Raw genomic sequence first — 25,660 nt, 5'->3', positions numbered from 1 at the left:
TTCTAAAGCTTTAAGTCTAGACCACTCAGTTTAGATTTTGTAGAATATATTAGGTAAAGATTTTGTATAGCTTAGGTCGACCTAGCCCAGTGTCTTCACTGCACTGTGTCGACAGGAGACACTCTCCGGTCGACTTCCCTTACTCTTCTTGGAGAGGTGGAGTACTGGGGTCAGCCAGAGAGTGCTCCGCCATCTATTTAGCGGGTTTTCACTAGACTGGCTAAATCGACCCCTGCTGCATCGATTGCAGCAGCATCCATCTCCCCATAGTGAAGACCAGCCCTTACATATTTCATATTTCTATAACCATTACTACTTCTAAAGAGCACTGAAAAGAGGAAGAGTTGCTTGTAAGTATATGAAAAGATCTTTCTTTCTCTGTAAGTGTCTGGTTTAGGCTTGTCAAGCAAATCTTATGTCTATAACATTATTTCAAAACAACAAGTCTATATCCTCAGTTTTAGGAATTCCTGAGAAGTGTCTTTGTTTCCGATTAATAAGAAGACAGAAAATACACCAGAAGAGCTTTTATTGCCCTTCTTCCCACCCAATTAGAGTGGAATACAGGCTTTTATCAGAAACAGTCAGGGTAAAGTGCACCTAGTGATACAGTAATGAATTAAGGGATGACAGGGGGGAGGAAAAAAACAAAAACACAGATGCAGCAGTGAACCCTAGTCAGAAGAGGTACTAATTCAGGATGCAACATAAATATAGAGGAAGTATCAGACTGTCACTTATGGTTTCTCGCTCTTGCCATAAGTTGTTTGGGCATGTCTTTTCAGAACAGGAACTAGACAATTGCCTTTTTTCAACTACCTCAAATCAAAATACAAGTTGACTTCATTCAACACATCTTGAACTTGTAGCAATCAACATATGTTCAGAGAGGAGAATTTCTTCTATTTTCAAAACTATATATTTATATGAGAAGTCCCCAATAAAATCAGTGACCCTCTGGATTTTGCAAATTAAGAATGAATTGGACATCTCTGGAAAGGAAAATCTCAGCTTTTCTATTGGTGGATTGATGGGTCAAGCACTCTGCAGACTAGTAATACATCTCAGCCACACAACCTGAGTCAGCCAAGCAGATCTCTCTTGCAAAGACCTTTATACCGCCTGTCATATAACAAATAAAAAAAAAAACACATAAGAAATGTAACAAGCATTCCCAATTTGGAGTTTCTTACTCAGCCTGGGTTAAGAGCACAGCTTTCTCCCAGATGGTCATTTTCTTCTTCATCCACAAGTAATTTTAGAGCCCCACCTGAGTTATTATCTCTGACCCCATTTTGCTGGGGACAAGGCTGTGCTGCTGCATCCTACAAAAACTGCCCTCAAGTCTGGATTAATGATTCTGAAAAAGCACAATGTACATAAAATGCTACTATAAAGAAGACTTGCTGAACAAACCAATTTCAGATTGCACAATTCATTATTTCTATTTCCTTTCTCTTTATACTAGAATAACCTGCCAATATAAGTAAGTAGTTATGCTGATTGTGATTATTCTCTTTGCTGAATGAAGACCTTTTGTGACTCAGATTATTAAGAAATCTGACTTGTTCTGACCCGCATTACCAGCGGCCAAACATACAATGTTAGTATTACTGGTCAAGTAATTTTTTTTTTTTTTTAAACTGAATGTCACTTAATGTTAGGATTAAGGGCTGCTACATGAACAAGAACTGCCACTCTAACAGACTTGGAACATTTTACTAAATGTTAACATCCAGATAAATGCAAATGTGCCTAGCATTTCACAGCTAGCAAAAGAAAAGTATCCGAACATTTTACAGTAGAGGGAGAACAGTAAGGTATATTAATTACACTAATGATTTGAAACAGTAAATAAAATACTAGATCTTAGCCATAATTTAGGAAAGCAGTTTTTAGGTGCCATTTTTTCCCATAATCTTTTTCTATACACCAGATGTCAATATTAAAATTAATACTGTGACATCAAAATTAATATCATTAGTTTTAAGAGATGATGGGAAGCAGAAGCTCCCACTCACTTCAACTGGACTTGCAGTTGCTCAGCACTTTTGAAAGTCAGGTTAAATGGTTATGCAAAGTAATGTACATTTGTTATGATTAATGAGGTTTCTTTAAAAAAATACAGACCTCATAACTCATAACTCAGATATTGGTAATTAAAGGAAGATAATTCAGTTAGTATTTTATCAAACTTATAAGAATGGAGATATTATAGTGGAGACATTTTTCCTCACATCAACAGCAGACTGACTCCCTCAGGGAACAGATGGGCAGGATCCCCTGGGAGAATAACATGGCGGGGAAAGGAGTACAGGAGAGCTGGCTGTATTTTAAAGAATCCTTATTGAGGTTACAGGGACAAACCATCCCGATGTGTAGAAAAAAATAGTAAATATGGCAGTCGGCCAGCTTGGCTTAACAGTGAAATCCTTGCTGATCTTAAACACAAAAAAGAAGCTTACAAGAAGTGGAAGACTGGACAAATGATCAGGAAGGAGTATAAAAATATCGCTCGGGCATGCAGGAGTGAAATCAGGAAGACCAAATCACACCTGGAGTTGCAGCTAGCAAGAGATGTTAAGAGTAACAAGAAGGGTTTCTTCAGGTATGTTAGCAACAAGAAAAAACGTCAAGGAAAGCATGGGCCCCTTACTGAATGAGGGACGCAACCTAGTGATAAAAGATGTGGGAAAAGCTGATGTACTCAATGCTTTTTTTGCCTCTGTCTTCACGAACAAGGTCAGCTCCCCGACTACTGCACTGGGCAGCACAGCATGGGGAGGAGATGACCAGCCCTCTGTGGAGGGTGAAGTGGATCAGGACTATTTAGAAAAGCTAGACAAGCACAAGTCCATGGGGCCGGATGCACTGCATCTGAGGGTGCTAAAGGAGTTGGCGGATGTGATTGCAGAGCCATTGGCCATTATCTTTGAAGACTCCTGGCACTTGGGGGGAGGTCCCGGATGACTGGAAAAAGGCTAATGTAGTGCTCATCTTTAAAAAAGGGAAGGAGGATCTGGGGAACTACAGACCAGTCAGCCTCACCTCAGTCCCTGGAAAAATCATAGAGCAGGTCCTCAAAGAATCAATTCTGAAGCACTTAGAAGAGAGGAAAGTGATCAGGACTAGTCAGCATGGATTCACCAAAGGCAAGTCATGCCTGACTAAACTAATTGCCTTCTATGATGAGATAACTGGCTCTGTGGATGACGGGAAAGCAGTGGACATGTCATTCCTTGACTTTAGCAAAGCTTTTGATACAGTCTCCCACAGTATTCTTGCCAGCATATTAAAGTATGGGCTGGATGAATGGACTATAAAGTGGATAGAAAGCGAGCTACATCGTTGGGCTCAACGGGTAGCAATCAATGGCTCCATGTCTAGTTGGCAGCCGGTATCAAGCGGAGTGCCAAAGGGTTGGTCCCGGGGCCCGTTTCGTTCAATATCTTCATTAACAATCTGGAGGATGGAGTGGACTGCACCCTCAGCAAGTTTGCTGATGACACTAAACTGGGAGGCGTGGTAGATACGCTGGAGGGTAGAGATAAGATACAGAAGGATCTAGACAAATTAGAGGATTAGGTCAAAAGAAATCTGATGAGATTCAACAAGGACAAGAGCAGAGTCCTGCACTTAGGACAGAAGAATCCCATGCACTGCTACAGATTAGGGACCGAGTAGCTAGGCAGCAGTTCTGCAGAAAAGGACCTAGGGGTTACAGTGGACAAGAAGCTGGATACGAGTCAACAGGGTGCCCTTCTTGCCATGAAGGCTAAAGGCATTTTGCCTGTATAAGTAGGGACATTGCCAGCAGATCGAGGGACGTGATCGTTCCCCTCTATTCAACATTGGTGAAGCCTCATCTGGAGTACTGTGTCCAGTTTTGGACCCCACACTACAAGAAGGATGTGGAAAAATTGGAAAGAGTCCAGTGAAGGGCAACAAAAGTGATTAGGGGCTGGAGCACATGACTTATGAGGAGAGGCTGAGGGAACTGGGATAATTTAGTCTGCAGAAGAGAAGAATGAGTGGGGATTTGATAGCTGCTTTCAACTACCTAAAAGGGGGTTCCATAGAGGATGGATCCAGACTGTTCTCAGTGGTAGCAGATGACAGAACGAGGAGAAATGGTCTCAAGTTGCAATGGGGGAGGTTTAGGTTGGATATTAGGAAAAACTTTTTCACTAGGAGGGTGGTGAAGCACTGGAATGCATTACCTAGGAGGTGGTGGAATCTCCTTCCTTGGAGGTTTTTAATATCAGGCTTTACAAGGCTCTGGCTGGAATGATTTAGTTGGGGATTGGTCCTGCTTTGAGCAGGGGGTTGACTAGATGACCTCCTGAGGTCCCTTACAATCCTGATATTCTAAGTCTGTTCCAGCGTTGGACTTTCAGATTATCAAGTCCTTTTGGCCAGTAGGAATGGATCAAATGGGGAACGATCATTACGGCCGACTGTTTGGCTAAGCGTTGAAGAAGGTACTGTACTTGGAGTACTCCATGCAATTTTAACCGATTCAAATAATTACTCATTTATGGGAAGTACCACACGTCCCAGAGTTGACAGCTGAAGAGTATCCAATGGCTTATCTTGAGATTCTTGGTTGACTTCCAGTGGAATTTGTAGATTGTCCACAATTCTCTTCATAAGCTCTTGGAAATGGTTGAGGTCATCAGCACAAGGAGGGGGGCGTGGAGGGCGGGGTTAGAAGGGACCTTGAGAAGTCACCAAGTCCAGACCCCTGCACTGTGGCAGGACCAAGTAAACCTGAACCATCCCTGAAAGGTATTTTAAAAACTTAAACTGAGGGGGATTCCACAATCTCCCTTGGAAGCCTATTCCAGAGCTTAACTACCCTTATAGTTAAAACGTTTTTCCTACTGTCTAACCTAAAATCTTTTTTGCTGAGGATTAAACCCATTACTTCTTGTCCTACCTTCAGTGGACATGGAGAATTGACCACTGTCCTTCTCCCCCCCACCAAGTTATCCACAACCTTCTTGAAGTGTGGTGCTCAGAACTGGACACAGTACTCCAGCTGAGGCCTCACCTGTGCCGAGTAGAACAGGACAATTATCTCCCACATATTTCATACGTTTCCCTTAACGTGCCCCAGAATGATATTAGTCTTTTTTGCAGCTGCATCACACTACTGATGCTCATTCAATTTGTGATTCACTATAACCCTCAGGTCCGTTTCACCAGTACTATCACTGAGCCATTTATTCTCCATTTTGTAGTTATACATTTGGTTTTTCCCTCTTAAGTGAAGTACTTTGCACGTGTCTTTATTGAATTTCATCTTTTGAATTCAGACCCATTCTCCAATTTGTCAAGGTCTTTTTGAATTCTAATCCAGTCCTCCAAAGTGCTTGCAATCCCTCCCATCTTGGCATCATCTGCAAATTGTATATGCGCACTTTCCACTTCATTATCCAAATCATTAATTGAAATATTCAACAGTATTGGGCCTAAGACTGCCCCCAGTGGGATCCCACTAGATACACTCTCATAGTTTGAGAACAAACAATTGATGATTACTCTCTAAGTAGTCTTTCAAACCAGTTGTTCACGCACATTACAGTAATTTAATTGAGACTACATTTCCCTACTTTGCTTATAAGAATGTCATATGAGTGTCAAAATTCTTACTAAAAATGGGTATCTCCTATCTTCTGCTTCTCCATCCACTGGGCCAGTGGGCATCTCTTGTGGGCAGGATGCCGAACTATGTGAAAATAAGCATCCTGGAGAACAAGGGTTGCAATCCAGCCTCCTTGATCCAACAATGGTATTATGGACACAAAAAGTTACCATTATGAATCAAAGTTTGGATAAAGTTGTTTAGAACTTGAGGTCCAGTATTGGTCTTCCCCATCTTTTCTTTTGGATATTAGGAAGTATTTAGAATTAAAAACCCTTGCCTATGTAGAGGAATGCACAGGGTCTAACATTCCCAGTTTAAGTCCACCTCTTATTTCAGAAGCCTCTCATAAGAGGAGTCCCTGAAAAGGGAAAAGTATTTGGGGACCTGAGATGGTGTGAAAGTGAATAGCGTAGCCAGATGCCATTAATTCCACCACTCTCTTGTCCAGTGTTATTTTTCTCCCAAACTGGGCAGAAATGACAAAGGGAGTCTCTAGAGGGAAGAAGGAGAGAGCAAGATGGATGGAAGTTTTGGATGAACTAGAAGAGTGGTTGCAGCTCTCAACTTGAGCATCAAAATGGATGTTTATTAAAAAATGTCATTTGTGTGTTCAATGAGGAGACAGAGGTCTCTTCTTCTGAAACTTGGTGCAACATCTTCTCCTACAGTTGAAACTGAAATCTGGCCATGGCTGCTTGATCGTTTGCCATGCAAGTATTTGAGGAAGTTGACAAAAATAAATTTTCTTCCTCGAGTACAACTTTTCCCCCTCTTTCTCATAAGAGGTAGAGGGTTAAAGACCTGATTTTTGGAATGCCGCTGCTGTAACAGGAGAATTAGGCTGAGGATGCCCATGACAAGACTATAATCCCTCATACAGGATTTGATATAGCTTGTCAGCCTTTTTTGAAATTGGTTGGCACGATAATGGATGAGACTAAAGGGATTTTACTGGTTGCCATAGCCCTAACATGGGCAACAAAACTTTTGCCTTTGCCATAGATCCGAGAATGTCAAAAAACTATGTGTGGCTCCACCAAAGCCACTGATGGAAATTTTTAAAGTGGATACCATTCTATCAACTAGTTCATGAAACTGTATTGTATCCTTCAAAGGAAAAATGCTGTCATTCTTACCACATTGTCATCATAAGGTGGACCACTTTCCAGTTCAATGAAATCTTAGGATTCATCCTGAGATATCTCCTCTTCCATAAGTACATGCTGTTGCAAGGGAGGGGAACGTTCCCTTGTTCTTGTATCGGCACATCTTGGATCCAGCCTCCTTCAATCTGTAGGTTAAAGTTGATGATACTCCAGCACCAGAGAATCAAATTTACCCGTACCGTATTGATAAGCAGGAGTTGGCCAATATGGCCAAGACATCCAAGGTGACATGGTCTAGCCTTGTCAAGTCCCCTAACCTGAAACCATATGACCTGGTTGATACCTAGGCTGTCCAGGATTATTATTCTGAAGAGGAAGCTTTTGCTTAGGGAATACAGTCTTCAGTACGAGTCTCTGATACGACTCCACATCTTATTATGGATGTAATCCCAGATCTGACCACAAAGCAAACAGAGATAGCTGATTCAGGGATCTGAAAGATGGAGAGTAATGAGCCAGCTGGACTCTTAGGGGGTAGAGGTATCAGCTTCAGAGAGCCCTCGCTCAGTCCCTCATCTCCATCTCTTATCAAGTGAGCTCTGCAGTAAAATGAAATCTGTTAAGAGGTGTGGATCCAAATAACCTGTGTCATCACTGTTATAAGTATGTGGCTGGGCTGCCACAATCTGATCCGATGGTCTTTTTTCCTCATCTGTACTCTTGGAGCTATCCTGCAGTTCTACCTCTATGGATCTCCGATCCACATGAGGTGAATGACTTGAGGAAACACTCAAAATGTGCTTTCATTTTGTTTTTGTCATCTGCACAACCAAAGTAGTCAGTTCTGGTAAGTCTTGAGGAACCTTAGAGTGTCTGCACCAGAAGACTGAACCGATTTGGTCCAAGGGTGTGCTATTGGAAGCTCAGTTGACTTGGCAGTGGAGCTTGGAGCCGAAGCAGATGCAATTTCTTGACTCCCAAAATAGCCAGAGCTGATTCAGGTCCCCTATTCTTCTTATATCCTTTATATCTATCTATCAGATCCCTGAGGCATAGTTGATAAGGTCTTTTGTAACAGAAGAACCTGTAGTCTATTATCTCTCCTTTTCCAGTCACCAGTATTAATTGTACTACAGACAGTGCAACATGTTGGCGAGTGATTCTTGCCTAAACACTTCAGGCACCGAATGTGCACAGACACCAGCAAAACTGCAGGACAGAATGCACATCTCAAACCCATGCTTCTTGGAGTTGGGATCAGCCATGTTGGAACCAATCAATAATATTCTTGACAGACATAAATAACCTTGAAAAAGGGTAAACAGTGATATGGTAAAGTTTGCAGATGATACAAAATTACTCAAGGCAGTTAAGTCCAAAGCAGAATATGAAGAGTTACAAAAGGATCTCACAAAACTGGATGACTGGGCAACAAAATGGCAGATGAAATTCAATGTTGATAAATGCAAAGTAATGCACATTGGCAAAACCTAATCCCAACTATATATACACAAAATGATGGGGTCTAAATTAGATGTTACCATTCACAAATGACCTTGGAGTCATTATGGAAAGTTCCCTGAAAACATTTGTTTAATGTGTTATGGCAATCAAAAAAGCTACCAAACTGTTAGGAACCATCAGGAAAGAGACATACAAAAAATATAATGCCTCTACATAAATCCATGGTATGCCCACACCTTGAATACTCCATGCAGTTCTGGTTGTCCCATCTCAAAATAGATATATTAGAATTGGAAAAGGTAAAGAGAAAAATGATTAAGGATATGGAACAACTTCCATCTGACGAGACATTAAAAAGACTGGAATTTTCAGCTTGGAAAAAAGATGACTGGGGAGAGATGACAGAGGTCTATAAAATCATGACTAGTATGGAGAAAATGAATAAGGAAGTGTTATTTACTCTTTCACATAACAAAAACTAGGAAACAATGAAATTAATAGGCAGCAGGTTTAAAAAAAACAAACATAAGAAAGTACTTCACACAATAAAGTATTGTGGAACTCATTGCCAGAGGATGTTGTGAAGGCTAAAACTAACAGGGCTCAAAAAACAATTAAGGCAGTGACTTGCTCATGTTAACAACTTCGACTCTTTGGGCCCATATATTCCATCAAAATTAATACAACCCTTCTAGCTGGTCACCAAGTGGAAGGAGGTCAACATGCAAAATCTAAAATTTGACATTTACAAACAAGTTACTTCCAGACAACCAGCAATTTCACCAGTGTTAAACAGTTGAGCCAAGAAAACCCATCAGCTAATCTTTACAACCATTTACCAACTTCCTAAACTCCAACAGATGACTGGTAGCTTGTGAGTATATAGATAAGAGCCACAGAATTTATCTTAAAATTGTGCATATAGAGAATAGTTCAAGTACCTAAAATAACACGATCTTAAATAATCTCACTGTATTAAAAAAGGCATCTGTTTTGTGGGTTAGGAGCTCTATTTAATCCTGAGAAATAATATTTTCAGTTAAATTCATTTTAATTTTAAACATAACAAGCTGTATCCTCTTGAATTGCATTAGAATGTTTCATGTAACCGTATCTTGGGGAGGGGAAAGGATAGTTGCCTAAACATGTACAATTTGGATAGATTGCCTTAACTGGCCTCAGCACCATAGTTGTGATACTGGTAAAATAAGGCCAGCTCTGGCCAAGGCTGTAGGTGTTAGCTAAGTAATGACAAATTCATAGCTGGAAACCAAACCAATTCACCTGTATGTTAGTTTTGTTCAAAACAAGTATTAGTCTTATAAGAAGGTATTTATGTTTAGACTATAATGAAATGCTTGTAAATTGTTAAATGCATTAAACTCGTCATGTCTGTATTCCACGCTATAAGGAAATGAGAGTTTTTCTTAATAACTTTGAAAATATTTGCTCTGAACTTGTCAACCCAAACACAGGAATCATCCTTTCCACCACGACCACCACCCTCTGCTGCCCATTAAGGAGGTCTATCAAGATTAAACCAGCGATTCAGAAACATCACAATAGAAAGAATTGGTACTATCACACCTTAGACATACTATGTGCAAAGGAACTTGTCTCATGGACTGGACGACCAAATGTAAAAGATTAAACATGGTCACAAGAAAATTTTTCATCTTTGCTGTTGAACTCACAAACGTCAACTTGACAGCTGAATGCATGATTTGTCAGGAGAGCATCGCCATGTTCAAGGAGTATAATTTGAATCGCCATTTTTCAACGAAACACTAATTATGGCAGCAATTTAACAACTGAGGAAAAGGCAAGAAAAGCTGAGAAACTCACCACGAACTTAAAAGCTCAGCAAAATATTTATGTGCAACAAGCGACAGTTCAGGAAGCCACTACAAAGGCAAGTTATGTGCTGGTGTTTAAAATTGCTAAACATAAGCCTTTTGCTGAAGGAGAGTTCTTAAAAGAATGCATGGTTGATGTTGCTGGCATGCTGTGCCTGGAATACCAAAACAAATTTGAAAGCATTACTTTGTCATGAAGAACTCTTACTCGCCGTGTAGAAGTGATTGATGAACATTTGGCTTCTGAGTTGAACAAGAAAGCACAGGGCTTCACATTTTTTCATTAGCTCTTGATGACAGCATTGACACTAAGGATATAGCACAGTTACTGATTTTTGTCAGAGGAATTTAAGACAAATTTGAAATCAGAGGATTTTTTTTTATTAATGGAATCAATGAAAGGCACAACTAAGGGATAGGATTTATACGAGAGGGTGGCTGGCTGCCTTGAACACCTGAAATTCCCCTGGAGTAAACTGGCAAATGTAACCACAGATGGATCACCAAATTTAATTGGGAAATGCATAGGACTTTTTAAAAGAATTCAGGACAAAATAAAAGATGACAACCGTAATAAAGAGGTAATTTTTCTGCATTGTATTATACATCAGGAGGCCCTCTGCAAAAGTGTCCTGGACATTGATCATGTTGTTCGCACAGTAGTGAAAATAGCGAACGACATAAGAGCAAGGAGACTTAATCAGCAATTCATTTCCCTTCTTGAAGACACTGACACCCAACACCAGGACTTACTTTATCATACAAATGTCTGCTGGCTCAATGTAGGAAAGGTATTGCAGAGACTGTGGGAGCTCACAGATGAAATTCGCACTTTTCTGAAGATTCAGGGGAAAGAAAATGATTTCCCTGAATTACAGAATTCAAACTGGCTGTACAACATCCCTTTTGGTGTGGATATCCTGGCACATTTAAATGAACTTAATGTAAAGCTGCAAGGAAATAATGTGTTTGTATACAAATTGTATTCTCGTGTGACAGCATTCAAAGCCAAGTTTGTCCTTAATTTGTTTTGAAAAAAAGACTAAGTGTTCACTCACTTTCCAACACTGAAATACTTGGAAGTGTCACCAGAGCAGAGAGAGAAGTACAGCAAAATTTTGAGTGACTTGCATGGAGAATTTTCTCAGATTATCCACTTGAACACAACATCTTACATTTAGATTACTTTTTAAAGTAATTTAAAATTTGGTTATAAAACAAACAGCAGACTCCAGTAAGAAGAAAAATAGGTCAACTGTCAGGGCCCTAATCATTTATAAGAGAAGTGCTTTAAGGTACTTCTAATTATTTGGAGAATAAATCCTAAAATACATTTAAAAAGTTTAGGTGTTAGAAAGATTCCCATGGGGGAAACTCTGGGCTTTATACCAGATAGCTAACAGATACCTAAACCTACTGGTCATCCACAATATCCATATAAAATGATGGCTTGCAGGGCATTATCTAGAGACAACACCCAGATAGTAACCCCTCCATCCCTTTCCCAGAAGCTGGGATCAGAGAAGAGTGCTAGAATTCCTACTAAACTGCTAATCCCAGTCTTCACTCAGGAAACCATTTTCCTATCAGTACCCAGCTAGTAGAAGTCTGATAAATCCCGCTCACCATTTGGTTGCAAGATAGGAGAATGAGATACTCATTGAAGACTCAAATATCAGGGGCTGGATGAGGAATATAGTAGCAGAAAAACCTCTTGCAAAAGCTGAAGCCACCTATAGAGTAGAGAAGACACCACCCTCCCACATCATCAAGGAGTCTGTAAAAGGAGTAAATGAAGTAGTGTTCTCCTATATATACTCATCGTAGCAAGAGGGGGTAAGGAACTGGGGAAGGAGTTTGAAAGTTGATCAGATGCTAGTGGGATCATACCACAGAGGCACCTGGCTGCTTAAAGTGTGGAGGAGGGCCTCTGCTCTTTTGCCCTCCTCTAGCCTTCTGGCTCCTTCAATGGGAAAATGTCTACTAGCGCTCTAGTGACTGCCTCTGCAGCTGCTGCTCATAATAGATCTCCTAAACCCACAGGAGTTCTGTCAGTATCACTACTGCCCACAGGGTTCTAAATAGCTGCAGTAAAACTGGTAAGATTCTGGCCACTTTTCACTGTGGTGCAACTATGGATAACAGGAGGTGGCACTGGATCTGTGTGACTGCAGACTTAGGAAGATAGCACTATATTGATTACACTTGGTTCACACATGGAAGACTCTCTTTGAACCCATAAGAGCTAGAAACATTTTCATTTTTAAATGAAAGCTTAGAGTTTACTCAACTGATAGAACTCACCTGGAAAAGATTCCTATTCATCCTGCCAAATGGATTTTTAAACTTTGAAAACTTTAATTTGAATGTGTTGTATCCTTGTAATAAAATAATAGTTATTTATACAACTACTGAACACAACTACCATAACTGGTATTTTTGAGGACTACTAGCTGGCTGTCCTTGGAAATGCTATGTCCCTTGCCCAGTCTCATCCCTAAAGCGAGCAAAATGAACAACCCTGCTTACTGATTTTAGAGCATAGTTCTTCAAAGTCAGCCTGCAAAAACAATGGTATAATGGATACTCCTTGACAATTATGTCTCAAAGGTTTCAAGAGTAAATTTTCTGTTTACAATTTAAAGGGTGTTTTTCCCTAGTTGGCAGGCCTGTGAAAACTCAACCTGAGATGAGAAAATAGCTACATCATCAGTGTGCATATCTTTACTAGTCTAAGATTCTGAGGGTCAATTTGTGTCCTCAGCAAGATTTAAAGTTTCCACAGGGATAAGTCTGGCATGCAACTGGAACTTGATTAAGAATTCTGCTGATATTGCATAAAATAGAATAGACTCCACCCCACTTTCCTACATTTTATTAATTCTGCAGGACTAACAGAAATAGAAGTAGAAAAATATTTTTTGTTACTGAAACAAGCAGATACACCAAAAGCACACTGGAGCAAATCTGTTTATTAAGTGATACCACTTTAACAGTCCCCTTTCTAACCATAATCACTCTAAGTCTCACTGCTCCTTAAGCTGAGGTCAGTCAAAACTGGTGGAATACACTGAATAAAAAGATTGTTAAAAAAAAAAATACACTTCCAAGCACTTTGCAATCATTAACATTTTAATTTTCACAACACTACTGTATCTGCCACCCTTAGGGATCCAAACACTAAGAGCTAGAGGAAATTTTGCCAGTCTCCTGCTAAAGATCTAAAGTACCTTGACAGACAGTATTTTTTTTAGAGAAGGGGAGATCTGTGTTGGAACAATAATCCTTTGAGGATCAAGAACAAAAGTATACAGTCACTAAAAGAATCTCAAAGCCAATTAGGAAATTAGTGTGTAAAAGGTAAGTTACACCACACAGCTCATTTATATCCTAACATTTCTTCAAAGTAAAGGTAACATACTTTAAAACTTGATTGGAAGGAAAAGTTCTTTAATGGACGGAGTTCCCGTAATGTAGCCAAATACTGTCGGTGCTCAAAGACTTCCGAGGCTACAAGGCCTCATTACACAAAGCAATCAGCATAATTACCACCATATTTTGGAACAATAGCATTAGATTCAGAGCTTGGCTTTGTGTGCCTTGTTTCCACAAACTAAAAAAAATGGGGAAAACCCAAGAGATGAATAAAAAAAATCTTGTCACAAACTTCTGGATCTTGAACCCTGCTTTCAAGAAAATGAAGTGATCCCTTTCCCCACCCCACACACACTTCAACCCTGACATGAGTTATTAAATATATACAGCATTGCTGTAGTCATGATGGGCCCTCATCTTAGAGGCCTGAAGAGGTCTGTGTAAGCTCAAAAGCTTGTTTTTCTCACCACCAGAAGCTGATCCCATAAGAGGTATTACCTGAACCATTTTGTCCTTCATGCATTATTAAAGGCCTACTCAAAACTAGCAGTCAATAAGGTTATGTCCAAATTAGGAAAAAAAAAGCCAAAAAGTTAAAAAGTGTTCATCCTGATATAAAGTGTACAGCTGCAAAGCAGCTGTATTTTTAATGTAACTGATTGAGGTAAACTCTGGGGAGATTTTCCTTGATCAGCTAACGTTAAAAATACACCTTTTTCCTAGTAACAGCAAGGCTTCAGAATAAACTGTGTAGATCTTCATATGATAAGATCTTTCTCTCCTTTATTACCTGCTTGGATGAGCAGTGAAATAGTTAACTATACTGACATTTAAAGTACCATCTTTGACATCTGATTTGGCACGCATTGAAATAAATTGAGTAATTCACACCTTAGAGCTATTGTTTCATATGTATTGAAAACTCAGGGCACGTCTACAATTCAAATTTTTGGCACTGCAAGTTACATTCACATAAAGCCACCACAGCTAATATATAGCTTGTGCTCATGCACAGTTGGCTCTTTGTGCCGTACTGTCCATGACTGCTTGCTTCAATGTACAGTGCAGTGCACCATGCAAAGGTATCCTGATCTGTATCCTCACTGTTTTTTTTTTTTTTTTTTTTTTTTTTTTTTTTTTAAGAAGTTTTGACAATGCATGGTGGTCAAGTTCCCATCATGCAATTTTCTCCACTCCATAACTTTCACACCTATTTTGATATAGTCATGAACCTGCACAGGTCTTGTCGCTGTTCACCATCTCAGACAGAGGGATGAAGCTTGCACAGCTCTGCACTATTGTCATTAGCACTGGAAGCACAGGATTCACAATCCTCCAGTATTTGCAGAGCCACAAGAAGAGATGATTTCCTGCAGGACAAACTGCTGTGGGACATAGCGAGAACCAATTCAAGACTGTTGGTGGCATTAATGGAGCAGGTGGAGGGAGGGGGTTTCTGATCAACATGACCCCTTGGTAGTACCGTTCACAATGGTGACCAGAGCAGTCAGTGTTAGGCATTGGGGGATAGCTGCTGGAGGACTGATAGGGTTGACCTTGGTAACACAGCATCTACACTCACGCTCCATCCACCTCAGTACATCGACCATCGCTCAATGTGGCTTGGGGAGATGATGTTGCTATGTCAGCATAATGAAGAGTTTATATCAGTGGGAGACAAATTTTAGCGTAGACAGATGCACAACTAGGGTGATGCAAAGCTATTTATGTTGACCTAATTTTGTAGCGTAGACGGGGCCTCAGGCAAACACTGCTTTCCTTGGTTACACTCAAGTCATATTTCCAAGATTTTCTTCACAAGAGCTAATGATTTTTTTTTTTTTTAAACAAGGACAGAGAACAATCGAGAAGCCCAACCCCAGCACAGCAGGTTCAGGGGAGGGCACGGGAAGGGGTGGACTGACAGGCAGGGCCTGTGGCAGAGCCGGGCTTGAGCAGCGAGCGCCCCCTCCCACCCCGGCACATCGGAAAGTTGGCGCCTGTAGCTCCAGCCTATACAAGGAGCTGCATATTAACTTCTGAAGAGCCGCATGTGGCTCTGGAGCCACAGGTTGGCCACCCTGATCTAGTCCATTCCTCTGCCAGGATTGTTTCCTACGAAGTATTTATTGGTACTTTTTCCAGTCTAGTCCTAACTGTACTTAGTACTGCAGACTCCAATAATTCCCTTGCATTTGAAATATTATTCTGATATTCAGCTTACTTTCAGGAATAAACATCATCCTAGTTTTAGCTATTAAACAATTCTTCTCCCTCCTTAGTGTTCACTTAAGTTATTTGTTCAATCCATGACAGAGTTCCATAACATACTGTAGTAGTGAATCCATATATTTTACAATTTAATTTCAGATACACATCTGTGCTGCATCTACAGACCAGAGGTCCCATAGTGTATAAACTTGACACTAGTCAACAGCATAGACGTTAGTTTTCAAAAAACATATGCATGAAAAATACACAGTAACTATCAGCGCAATAGGGTATTTTTGAAACCTTAACCATTTAGGTCTAATTCTTGTCAACTGTTATTTACTAGGATCAGATAAACATTTTAATATGAACCCTTCTTTCCCTGTCCCATTAAATGGATGGAAAGTTGTCATTGTCAGCCTTTGCAGGTCAGACAGTCACGCAAACATTCATGAGCCATTAACACTAGTTAATTTGGACTATTATTCAGATATCTTTTTATATTTCAAATACATCTAACTCCAGGCACAATACATAGCTTAATACTGTATCTATTTGTAAATTAAAAAATAAAATTAAGTCTTACCTTTTCAGTTGTTAGGGGTTTCAATGGTTTTTCTGATTCCCTCTCTCTCTTCTTCTCATCTTTCTTTTTCTCCTTTTCCTTCTGTAAAAGAGAGTGTGTTACTTGCTAGGAAAAAAAAGTGTTTGCAAATAACTTAAATTTAAAAAAAAGTCCTGCTGAACACAAATGAAAGTCTTCATATAAAATACAGAAACTGATTACACATCTTAAAGTTATAATTTTTGAAAATGATAAAGTAAAATTATTTATTGTACTTTCCTCATGTGTGTTATAGTAAAAGTCCATAGTCAGTATGGTAGATTCCAGTGTTGCAAAGAGATTATCAAACTCAAGTAAGCCTCTGGTCAAATTAAAAAGCCTAGTGGTTTCAGGCTTAGCACACCTCATTACACCTGTGACTGAAGAGGAAATGATAACTTTAAAAGGTATAATCTGAGTTCAGAGAACTACAGCAGTTAGAGAAATGTTCATTTTCAACTAGTACAATTTTATTCAGTTTCTCCATACCCACCCCATCGTTTTCCCTATTTTCCCAACAGTTTGGCAGCTGCAGCAGCGTGGTGACAGCTTTTCCAAAGCTTGCATAACTTTGTCGAGCATAAAGTTATGAATAGTGAATAATACATTTGTGTGCCCCAATTAGTATAAACTAATTTTTAAAGACATGCAAGATATTTGTGTGTGCACGCTCATTGTCAGTGAAGGATAATCTTTCAGTAATGAGGTATAACAGTAAAGAATGTCCAATAATCCTATTTTTAAAAGTCTTCAAGTGTAGCCAGTCCTGAGACATTAGTTTTAACTATTTGTGAAGTTTGAGGCATCCGCATTATTCTCTTAAGATCACTTGGATACGAAAAGGCCTGACACTGAGTGCTAAACATTTAAAGGACCCACTTTAAAATTAATTTTAACTTGTTAACTAATTTGCTTGTAAATTCTCCAAACTCATTCTATACCCAGAGTAAATGCTATAATTTTTGGAAGATACACCATGTTCTTCACAAAAATATGGTTGAATCCCTGCTTGCTTAATAGGTAAAATTTTGAAAAGCACAAATCCCATTTCAAAAGTGACCTTAGGCACTGAGGAACTTAAGAACCTAAGTCACCTTTGGCATAGGACACAGGCTCCTAAGTGATTTAGGGGTTTTTGAAAATTTTGCTTAATACTATTAGTCCCAAAAGTTTTCAAATAGTATCAGGTGACATAAGAAAAACCAGGCTTAAAATTAACTAGCTTTTATGCCTGTAGTGCATGGTATTAATAAACTTAAGAGCCTTTAGGCTTTGAAGCTTGCACAAATGATGCCTATACATCACTGAATGGCTTTACTTTCATTGCAGTGTACTATAATACTCTACAAGAGGGAACCCATACTGTACTGTTATGCAGACAGTGAAACCAAAAAAGTTTCAGTGTTGCATTACAGTATATAACCTTACTACCTTAATTGACCTTGATTATATCAACTTTCTGCTTTTTCCCCCCCCTTCCTCCTGTCACACAGCAAGCCACTAGAAAATCACCAGTTTAATCTAAGATGGAACTACAAATAATAATATTCATTAATCATAACTTTATGATAGACAAAGTTATGCAAGCTTTGTAAAAGCTGTTACCATATCGCTGCAGGTGCCAAACTTTTGGGTAGATATGAGAAATGAATTGGGGGTATGGAGGTACAGCTATATTTTTCTGCGTCTGGGACTGGTACCATATATGCTACCTTCACTGTAGCAATTGACTGATCTACATTTCTTTGAACAGCACCTGCAGGAGAATCACTAACATCTACACAGCACTTCACAAAACCGAGGTAAACAACGTTTTAAATGAACTGATAACACAACCCAAAGATGCCCAGAATCATAGAATATTAGGGATGGAAGAGACCTCAGGAGGCCATCTAATCCAATCCCCTGATCAAAGCAGGGCCAACACCACTAAATCATCCCAGCCAGGGCTTTTTCAAGCCAGGCCTTAAAAACCTCTAAGGATGGAGATTCTACCACCTCCCCAGGTAACCCATTGCGGTGCTTCACCAACCTCCTAGTAAAACAGTGTTCCCTAATATTCAACCTAGACCTCCCCCACTGCAACTTGAGACCATTACTCCTTGTTCAGTCATCTGCCACCACTTTGGAACCCCCTTCAGGTAGTTGAAGGCTGCTATCAAATCTCCTCACACTCTTCTCTTCTATAGACTAAATATCCACAGCTCCCTCAGCCTCTCCTTGTAAGTCATGTCCCCAGCCCCCTAATCATTTTCGTTGCCCTCCGTTGGACTCTCTCCAATTTGTCCACATCCCTTCTGTAGTGGGGGGACCAAAACTGGACACCATGCTCCAGGTGTGGCCTCGTGGCAGTAGGGTGACCGATGTATTAATTTTATTGGGACAGTCCCAATATTTTGGGCTTTGTCTCATATACCTTACAGCTACTACCCCCAATCCCAATTTTTTCACACTTTCTATCTGGTTACCGTAGGCAGCAGGTGAAGCAACACCAGAACAAATAAGAGAAGAAAGAGGAGGTGCAGCAAGAGACAATGGTAGAGAGGAGAGACTGCAGTCCTTTGCATCCAAATCACATCAGAGAGAAGGACCAGTAAATGCAACAAAAAACTGTTTTCCCTCTTGGAGAGGCACATCATGATGAAGAGGAGAACATATGTACTCTGGCAAACCCTATCTGTATTCCATTGTGGATATGCATGTGTTCCACATGCCTGGAATCACACAGATCTTGGAGACAGGTTTCAGAGTGGTAGCCGGGTTAGTGTGTATCAGCAAAAAGAACGAGGAGTACTTGTAGCACCTTAGAGACTAACAAATTTATTTGGGCATAAGCTTTTGTGGGCTAAAACCCACTTCATCGGATGCATGCAGTGGAAAATACAGTAGGAAGAACATGAAACACAGAATACACACAGAACATGAAAAAATGGGTGTTGCCATACCAACTATAACATAGCATGCATCCGATGAAGTGGGTTTTAGCCCACAAAAGCTTATGCCCAAATAAATTTGTTAGTCTCTAAGGTGCCACAAGTACTCCTCGTTCTTTTTACAGTTCTTGGAAGCAGTGTCTTTTGGTCCATGGATGCACCCTCACTCTCCATGTGCCTCCAACTGAAGAGATAAAGGGTGAAGTGGACTGCCAGCCTCTCCAGTTCCCTCTCTGCCATGAATCCAAGAATAATCTGAAGCAGAGGGGAAGGACGTTGGGTAATAAAACACAGCTGGGGAACACATCTCAAAGAAACTCCAGTTATCATAAGTAACTTACTCTTCTTTGAGTGCTTCTCCCTTTGTGTATTCCACTGTGGCTGACTGCCAAACAGTACTCAAGGAGAAGGAGGGTGTGAGGATGCACGTAGCAGAGCAGTGTGAAGGACCATTATCCCAAAGGATGACTTAGCAGAGGAGTCCTGTATTAAAGCATTATGCCTCACAAATGTGTGGATGGAACTCCATGTAGCTGCTTTGCAAATGTCAAGTAGAGGTACTTCTTACAGCAATGCCATTGACATCACTTGTACTCTTGAAGAATGAGCCCCAACTCCATGAGGGGGAGAGATATGTGACCGCTGACAGCAGAGCAATATGCAGCCCGAGTGGTAAGCCCCATCATTTTGCATGTATTGTTGGGACTATGTTTTCCAGTGTGCATTACTTAGCACTTCTCAACATTAAAATTTCATCTGCCATTTTGCCACCTGATCTCCAAGTTTTGTGAGATTCCTTTGTAACTCTTTACAGTCTGTTTTGAGTAATATTGTATCATTTGCAAGCTTTTCCATCTACTTTGTTTACCTCCTACTTTTACAGATCATTTATGAATATGTTGAACAGCACAGGTCCCAGCTTAGAGCCTTGGGAGACCCCACAATATACCTCTCTCCGCTGTAAAAACTGACCATGTATTCCTATCTTTCAAGGAGCCATGTGATGCCCTTCCCTCTTAACCCAGGACTTCTTACTTTGCTTAAGAGCCTTTGGTGAGGACCTTGTTAAAGGCTTTCTGAATGTCCAAGTACGCTATCAACACAATCCCCTTTGTCCACATGCTTGTTGACCCCTCAAAACTATCCAATAGATTGATGATTACAAAGCCATGTTGACTCTTCCCCAACATTGTGTTCATCTATGTATCTGATTATTCTGTTCTTTACTATAGTTTCAACCACTTTGCCTCGTACCAAATTTCTGGCTCACCGGCCTGTAATTCCCAGGATCACCTCTGGAACCTTCTTTTTCAAAAAATTGGCATTGTATTAGCTATCTTCTGGTAGTAGGCTGATTTAAACGATAGGTTACATAGCACAGTTAGTAATTCTGCAATTTCATATTTGCACTCCTTCAAACTCTTGGGCAAATACCATCTAGTCCTGGTGACTTATTACTGTTTAATTTATCCATTTGTTCCAAAACCACCTCTAATGACAATCTCAGATTTGTCAACTAAAAAGAATGGCTCAAGCACGAGAATCTCCCTCACATCTTCTGCAGTGTAAACTGGTGCAAATAATTCATTTTGCTTCTCTGCAACAGTCTTGTCTTCCATGAGTGCTCCTTCAGCACCTTGATTATCTAGTGGCCTCATTGATTGTTTGGTAGGCTTCCTGCTTCTGATGTACATAAATTCCTGTGTCTTTTGCTAAATGCTCTTGAAATTATTTTTTTAATCTGCTTACTTTAGTTACATTTGACTTACCAGAGTACATGTTCCTTTCTATTTTCTTCAATAGGATCTGATTTCCACTTTTTAAAGTGTGCCTTTTTGCCTTTAACCGCCTCTTTTACTCCGCTGTTTTGCCATGGTGGCATTTTTTGGTCCTCTTACTGTTTTTTGTTTGGGGTACTCATTTAGTTTGAGGTTCTATTATGGTGTTTTTCAATTGTCTCCATGCAGCTTGCAGGAATTTCACCCTTGTGACTGTTTCTTTTAATTTCCATTTAACTAGCATCCTCATTTTTATATAGTTCCCCTTTATGAAGTTAAATGCTCCAGTGGTGTTCTCTACATCCCTACAAGGACGTTCAATTTAATTACATTATCTTCACTATCACTGAGCAGTTCAGGTATATTCACCTCCTGGACTAGATCCTATGTTTCACTTAAGACTAAATTATGTCTTAAATTAAGACCTCTCCTCTGGATGGGAGTGGGAGCGCAGCAGGACAAGCTGCTCCAGGTAGTAATCATGTATGGTGTCTAGATATTTTATCTCTGCCTCCCTTCCTGAGGTGACATTTATATGAGAATAGTTTAAATTCCCCATTATTATTCTATTTTCTGTTTTTGTAGCCTCTCTAATCTCCCTGATCATGTCATAAACACTGTCACAGTCATGGTCAGGTGGTCAGAAGTAAATTCCTACTGCTTTGTTCTTAATATTCAAGCATGGAAATTCTATCCGTAGAGATTCTATGGCACAGGAGATTCATTTATTTACTATATTTAACTCCTACACTTACCCCTCCCCCCCAACCTGCTCTATCATTCCTAAATATTTTGTACACTGGTATTACTGGTTTCAGAGTAGCAGCCGTGTTAGTCTGTAATTGCAAAAAGAAAAGGAGTACTTGTGGCACCTTCGAGACTAAAATTTATTAGTAAGATCACTGAATGCATCCGATGAAGTGAGCTGTAGCTCACGAAAACTTATGCTCAAAATACTTATGCTCAAATACTCACAAAAGCTTATGCACAAGTACTCCTTTTCTTTTTACTGGTATTACTATGTCCCATTGATTGTCATCACTCCACCAAGTTTCTGTGATGCTTATTATATGAATATACTCATTTAAACACCATCATCTTAGTATTTAGACTTCTAGCATTTGTATACAAGCAGTTACAAAACTGTCATTATTTGGTTGCCTGACTTCCTGTGATGTAATCAAATGGGACTCGTTTGTCTGTTTTGCTTCGGTTCCTTTATCAACTTCTATCCTCTCCTCTTTACTAGGATATAGAGTATCCCTTTAACAAATCCTCCCCAAAGGGATGTTTCTGACCAATCCATGCGTGCCTCCACACCTGTCAGCTTTCCCCCAAGCCCTTAGTTTAAAAACTCTTCTGCTATCTTAGTTTTACAATCTGGTTCTGTTTGCTTTAGGTGGAACTCCCATCCTTCCTATATAGGCTCCTCCTTTCCCAGACCGTCTCTCACAGTTATAAACCTAAATCTCTCCTCCCAGCACCATAATTTTATCCACACATTGACACCCTGCAATTCTGCCTAGGTTTCTGGAACTGGAAACCTTTCAGAGAATGCTACGATGGAGGTCCTGGTAGCAATCTAAATTTGACCTCCAGGCCTTCTACCTTACTCTGTCACTGGTACCTACATGTACCACAACCAGCAGCTCCTGCCCAGCACCACAAATAAATCTATATAGATGTCTCGAGAGGTCTGCAACCTTTGCATCCAGTTGGCAATACACCAGGTGGTCCTCCCAGTCATCACAAACCTAACTACCTATATTTCTAATAATCGAATCCCCATTTACTACTACTACTTGTCTCTTCCTAACAGGGGTCCCCTCCCTTAGGAGTAGCCACCACATTGCAAGAGGCGATCATTGAATTATTGAATTTTTTCCCATGACTCCAGCTTGATGTTCTAGAGCTCTAGTTCCCAGAGACTTTCATCCTCCTTAACAGCACAGAGGCTGTCAGATTGGGAGTAGAACCACTCTGCTATGTCCCTGAAAATCTGTCACTCTGAGCTCCTTCAGTGAAATCCCTCTGGTCTCAAGAGACTGTGCTCAATCACTCAAGGCCCTGAGGTGCTTGCAACGAATGCACGCATGAGAGTAGACCACAAAGTAGGTAGGTTATTGGCCTAAGTTTAGAGTATGTTTGTTAGATCTATCTGCCTCTCATACTCCCTCTGTAAACTGCTTTGGAAAATTCCCACTTGCTGCTCCTGTTTGCTAGCTCAGTGAAGTCTCTTTTCCTCTTCAAATGAGCATGGTTTCACAAAAAACAAAGTGGACTGACTGATTCAGGTGAAACTCCTAAACAATTCTGGGGGTGAATTTAGGATGTAAATGCAATGAAACATTGTCTCTACAGAATAAGGTGTATGGCACATCTGCCATCAGTGCTCTGAGCTCACCCACCCTCCTACCTTGATGGCTACCAAGAATGGAACCTTTAGAGATCAGATCCGATGAAGTGAGCTGTAGCTCACGAAAGCTTATGCTCTAATAAATTTGTTAGTCTCTAAGGTGCCACAAGTACTCCTTTTCTTTTTGCAAATACAGTCTAACACGGCTGCTACTCTGAAACCTTTAGAGATCAGAGAGACATTAAACATGTAGATAGCAGTTCAAAAGGGTAGCTTGGTGAGCACCAAAAAACCCCCAAGGTTCAAGTCCCATGGAGGAGTACATTTCCTTCGTGGCAGAAAGATCTGAACTAGGTCCTTCCAGAATCTGGTAGCTGGTGGGTGAACAAAAGTTAAGTAATCATGTTAAGGTGGGGGTATACACTGATTACATGTCCACCTGGAAGCAAAGAGTTGATGGAAAGACCAGATGTTTTGATGGAAAGAGGATAGTAATAGGGCATATAAATTACTGTTGTGCCCAGCTGAAAACCCTACTTAGCCAAGTGGAAGCATATTTTCTAGTAGAATCTTTTTGACTATTAGTAAGAATGTTTTGCATGGCTTCAGAGCATGAATGGGTTAGGAGATTGGAAAAAGGCGGAATGTTGATCTTCAACAGAGACAACATGTGTAGGAGTCTTGGGAACCAGAAGTGTCTAGGCCAATTGGGGGCAATGGGCACAACTCGTGCCTCATCCTGATGAATTTTCCGTAAGACCAAGGTAGGAGTAGCAGGGGAAGGTAGGCATAGTTCAGATGATCTGACCATAAAAGAAGGAGAGCATCGCCATGAGAAGGTGAGCTCAGGCTCCTGTCGAATACTGCATGTTGCACTTCCAGTTCATTTGAGAGGCAGTGGGAATCCCATGGGAGTTCCCCACAAAGCAAAGATACCATTTACCATAGAGTTGTATAGCTCCCACTCATGGTCGATAAAATGTCTGCTGCAGAGGTTGACCAGCACATCCTGATTCCCTACCAGGTCAACTGGCAATACGGTGATTCAATTGGTGATGCACCAATATCACAGATTTACTGCTTCTGCACAGAGGGGAATACAGCTTGCTCCTGTGTGCCTGTTGATGTAAAAAGACAGTCATCACATTGTCAGACACCATATGAGAACAGTGATATTGGATGAATGGGAGAAAGGATTTGCAAGCCCCTCTGACTGCCCGAAATTCCAGAACGTTTATGTGCATCCAGGTCTCTCGGGACATTCAAATACCCTTCGCCATGCAGCTATCCACATGGGCTCCCCAGCCTAAGAAGGAGGCAACTGTAATCGTCTAGTGTGAAGAAAAGAAGGGAATGTCCATGCATACTTTGTGAGGATTTTTCCACCATAGTGGAGGAGATGTTACTTTGGTGGGAACTATCACTATGGCGTTCATGGACTGTTTGGTCAGTACATTGTTTGAAGCCAAGCATGCAGGCAATGAAGATGGAGTCTGTTGAACAGCGTGACATAAGTATATGATGCCATATATCATCTCAGGAGAGAAAGACAGAAGATTCTGCTCGACCTTCAAGGATTGTTCATGACCTGATCTATAAGGTTGTTCATCCCTTGGAACCTGTCCAGCGGCAGATAAGCTCTCACTGACTAAATTTAGGGATACTCCAATGAAGTCTGTGGTGGAGCGTGGACGGACTAGGGAAGTCAGGAGCTGAAGCACTTACAAAGCTGACTTGTAGGCTTCTTGACATGTCTTGGCAACAAGAAGCCAGTCATCAAGATAAAGGACAGCAAAGCCATGACATCTGATAAGAGGGCTACTACCAAGACAACCTTGGTAAAGATCCTGAGGGCAGGAGCACGACCGAATGGGAAAATCCTTTCCTTGGTAACGAAGAGATACCCTGTCTACTCCTCGCTGCTGTAGAAGGAGTTCTACTTCCTGTTTGAGAATCTCCTCCTGAAAATGGACCCTGAAAAAGAGCAAGAAGGGGGTCTTTGGAGGGGTCATGGAGGCAAATTTGATCACAGCTGGAATCGATGATGTTTAACACCCATTTGTCCATCATTATTGCACTCCAGGTGTGAAAAATGATGCCAAATAACCCCCAAAGGATGGGGGGGAAATCAGCAGATGGTGGCAGCTCTTGAACTCCTGTCAAAAATATTGTTTAGCCAATGGCTGGAATTGGGATGGTGTTGTTGACACAAAGTGCAGGGAAATGAACTTCTGAACCCTTTGCCTCTTATGAGATGTCTCATAAGGCTGCTAGTGGTAAAATTGTTGAGCCACTGGTCTAGTTTTATATGACTGCCTGTGGAATTT

General features: G+C 40.6%; 1 protein-coding gene across 2 annotated transcripts in view; it reads right to left on the bottom strand.

Annotated features, from left to right (window-relative positions):
* SMAP1 (small ArfGAP 1) overlaps window positions 1-25,660 on the bottom strand; it is a 225,809-nt gene that overhangs the window by 104,034 nt on the left and 96,115 nt on the right. For both annotated transcript variants that reach the window (XM_038397189.2, XM_038397191.2), the window contains one exon: window positions 16,249-16,329. In XM_038397189.2, the coding sequence (XP_038253117.1) occupies window positions 16,249-16,329 (81 nt within the window). The remainder of the gene's footprint in view (window positions 1-16,248; window positions 16,330-25,660) is intronic.

This window comes from Dermochelys coriacea, chromosome 3, assembly GCF_009764565.3.
Source record: "Dermochelys coriacea isolate rDerCor1 chromosome 3, rDerCor1.pri.v4, whole genome shotgun sequence".
Classification (NCBI taxonomy): domain Eukaryota; kingdom Metazoa; phylum Chordata; order Testudines; family Dermochelyidae; genus Dermochelys; species Dermochelys coriacea.
This window is presented reverse-complemented; position numbering and strand designations above follow the sequence as displayed.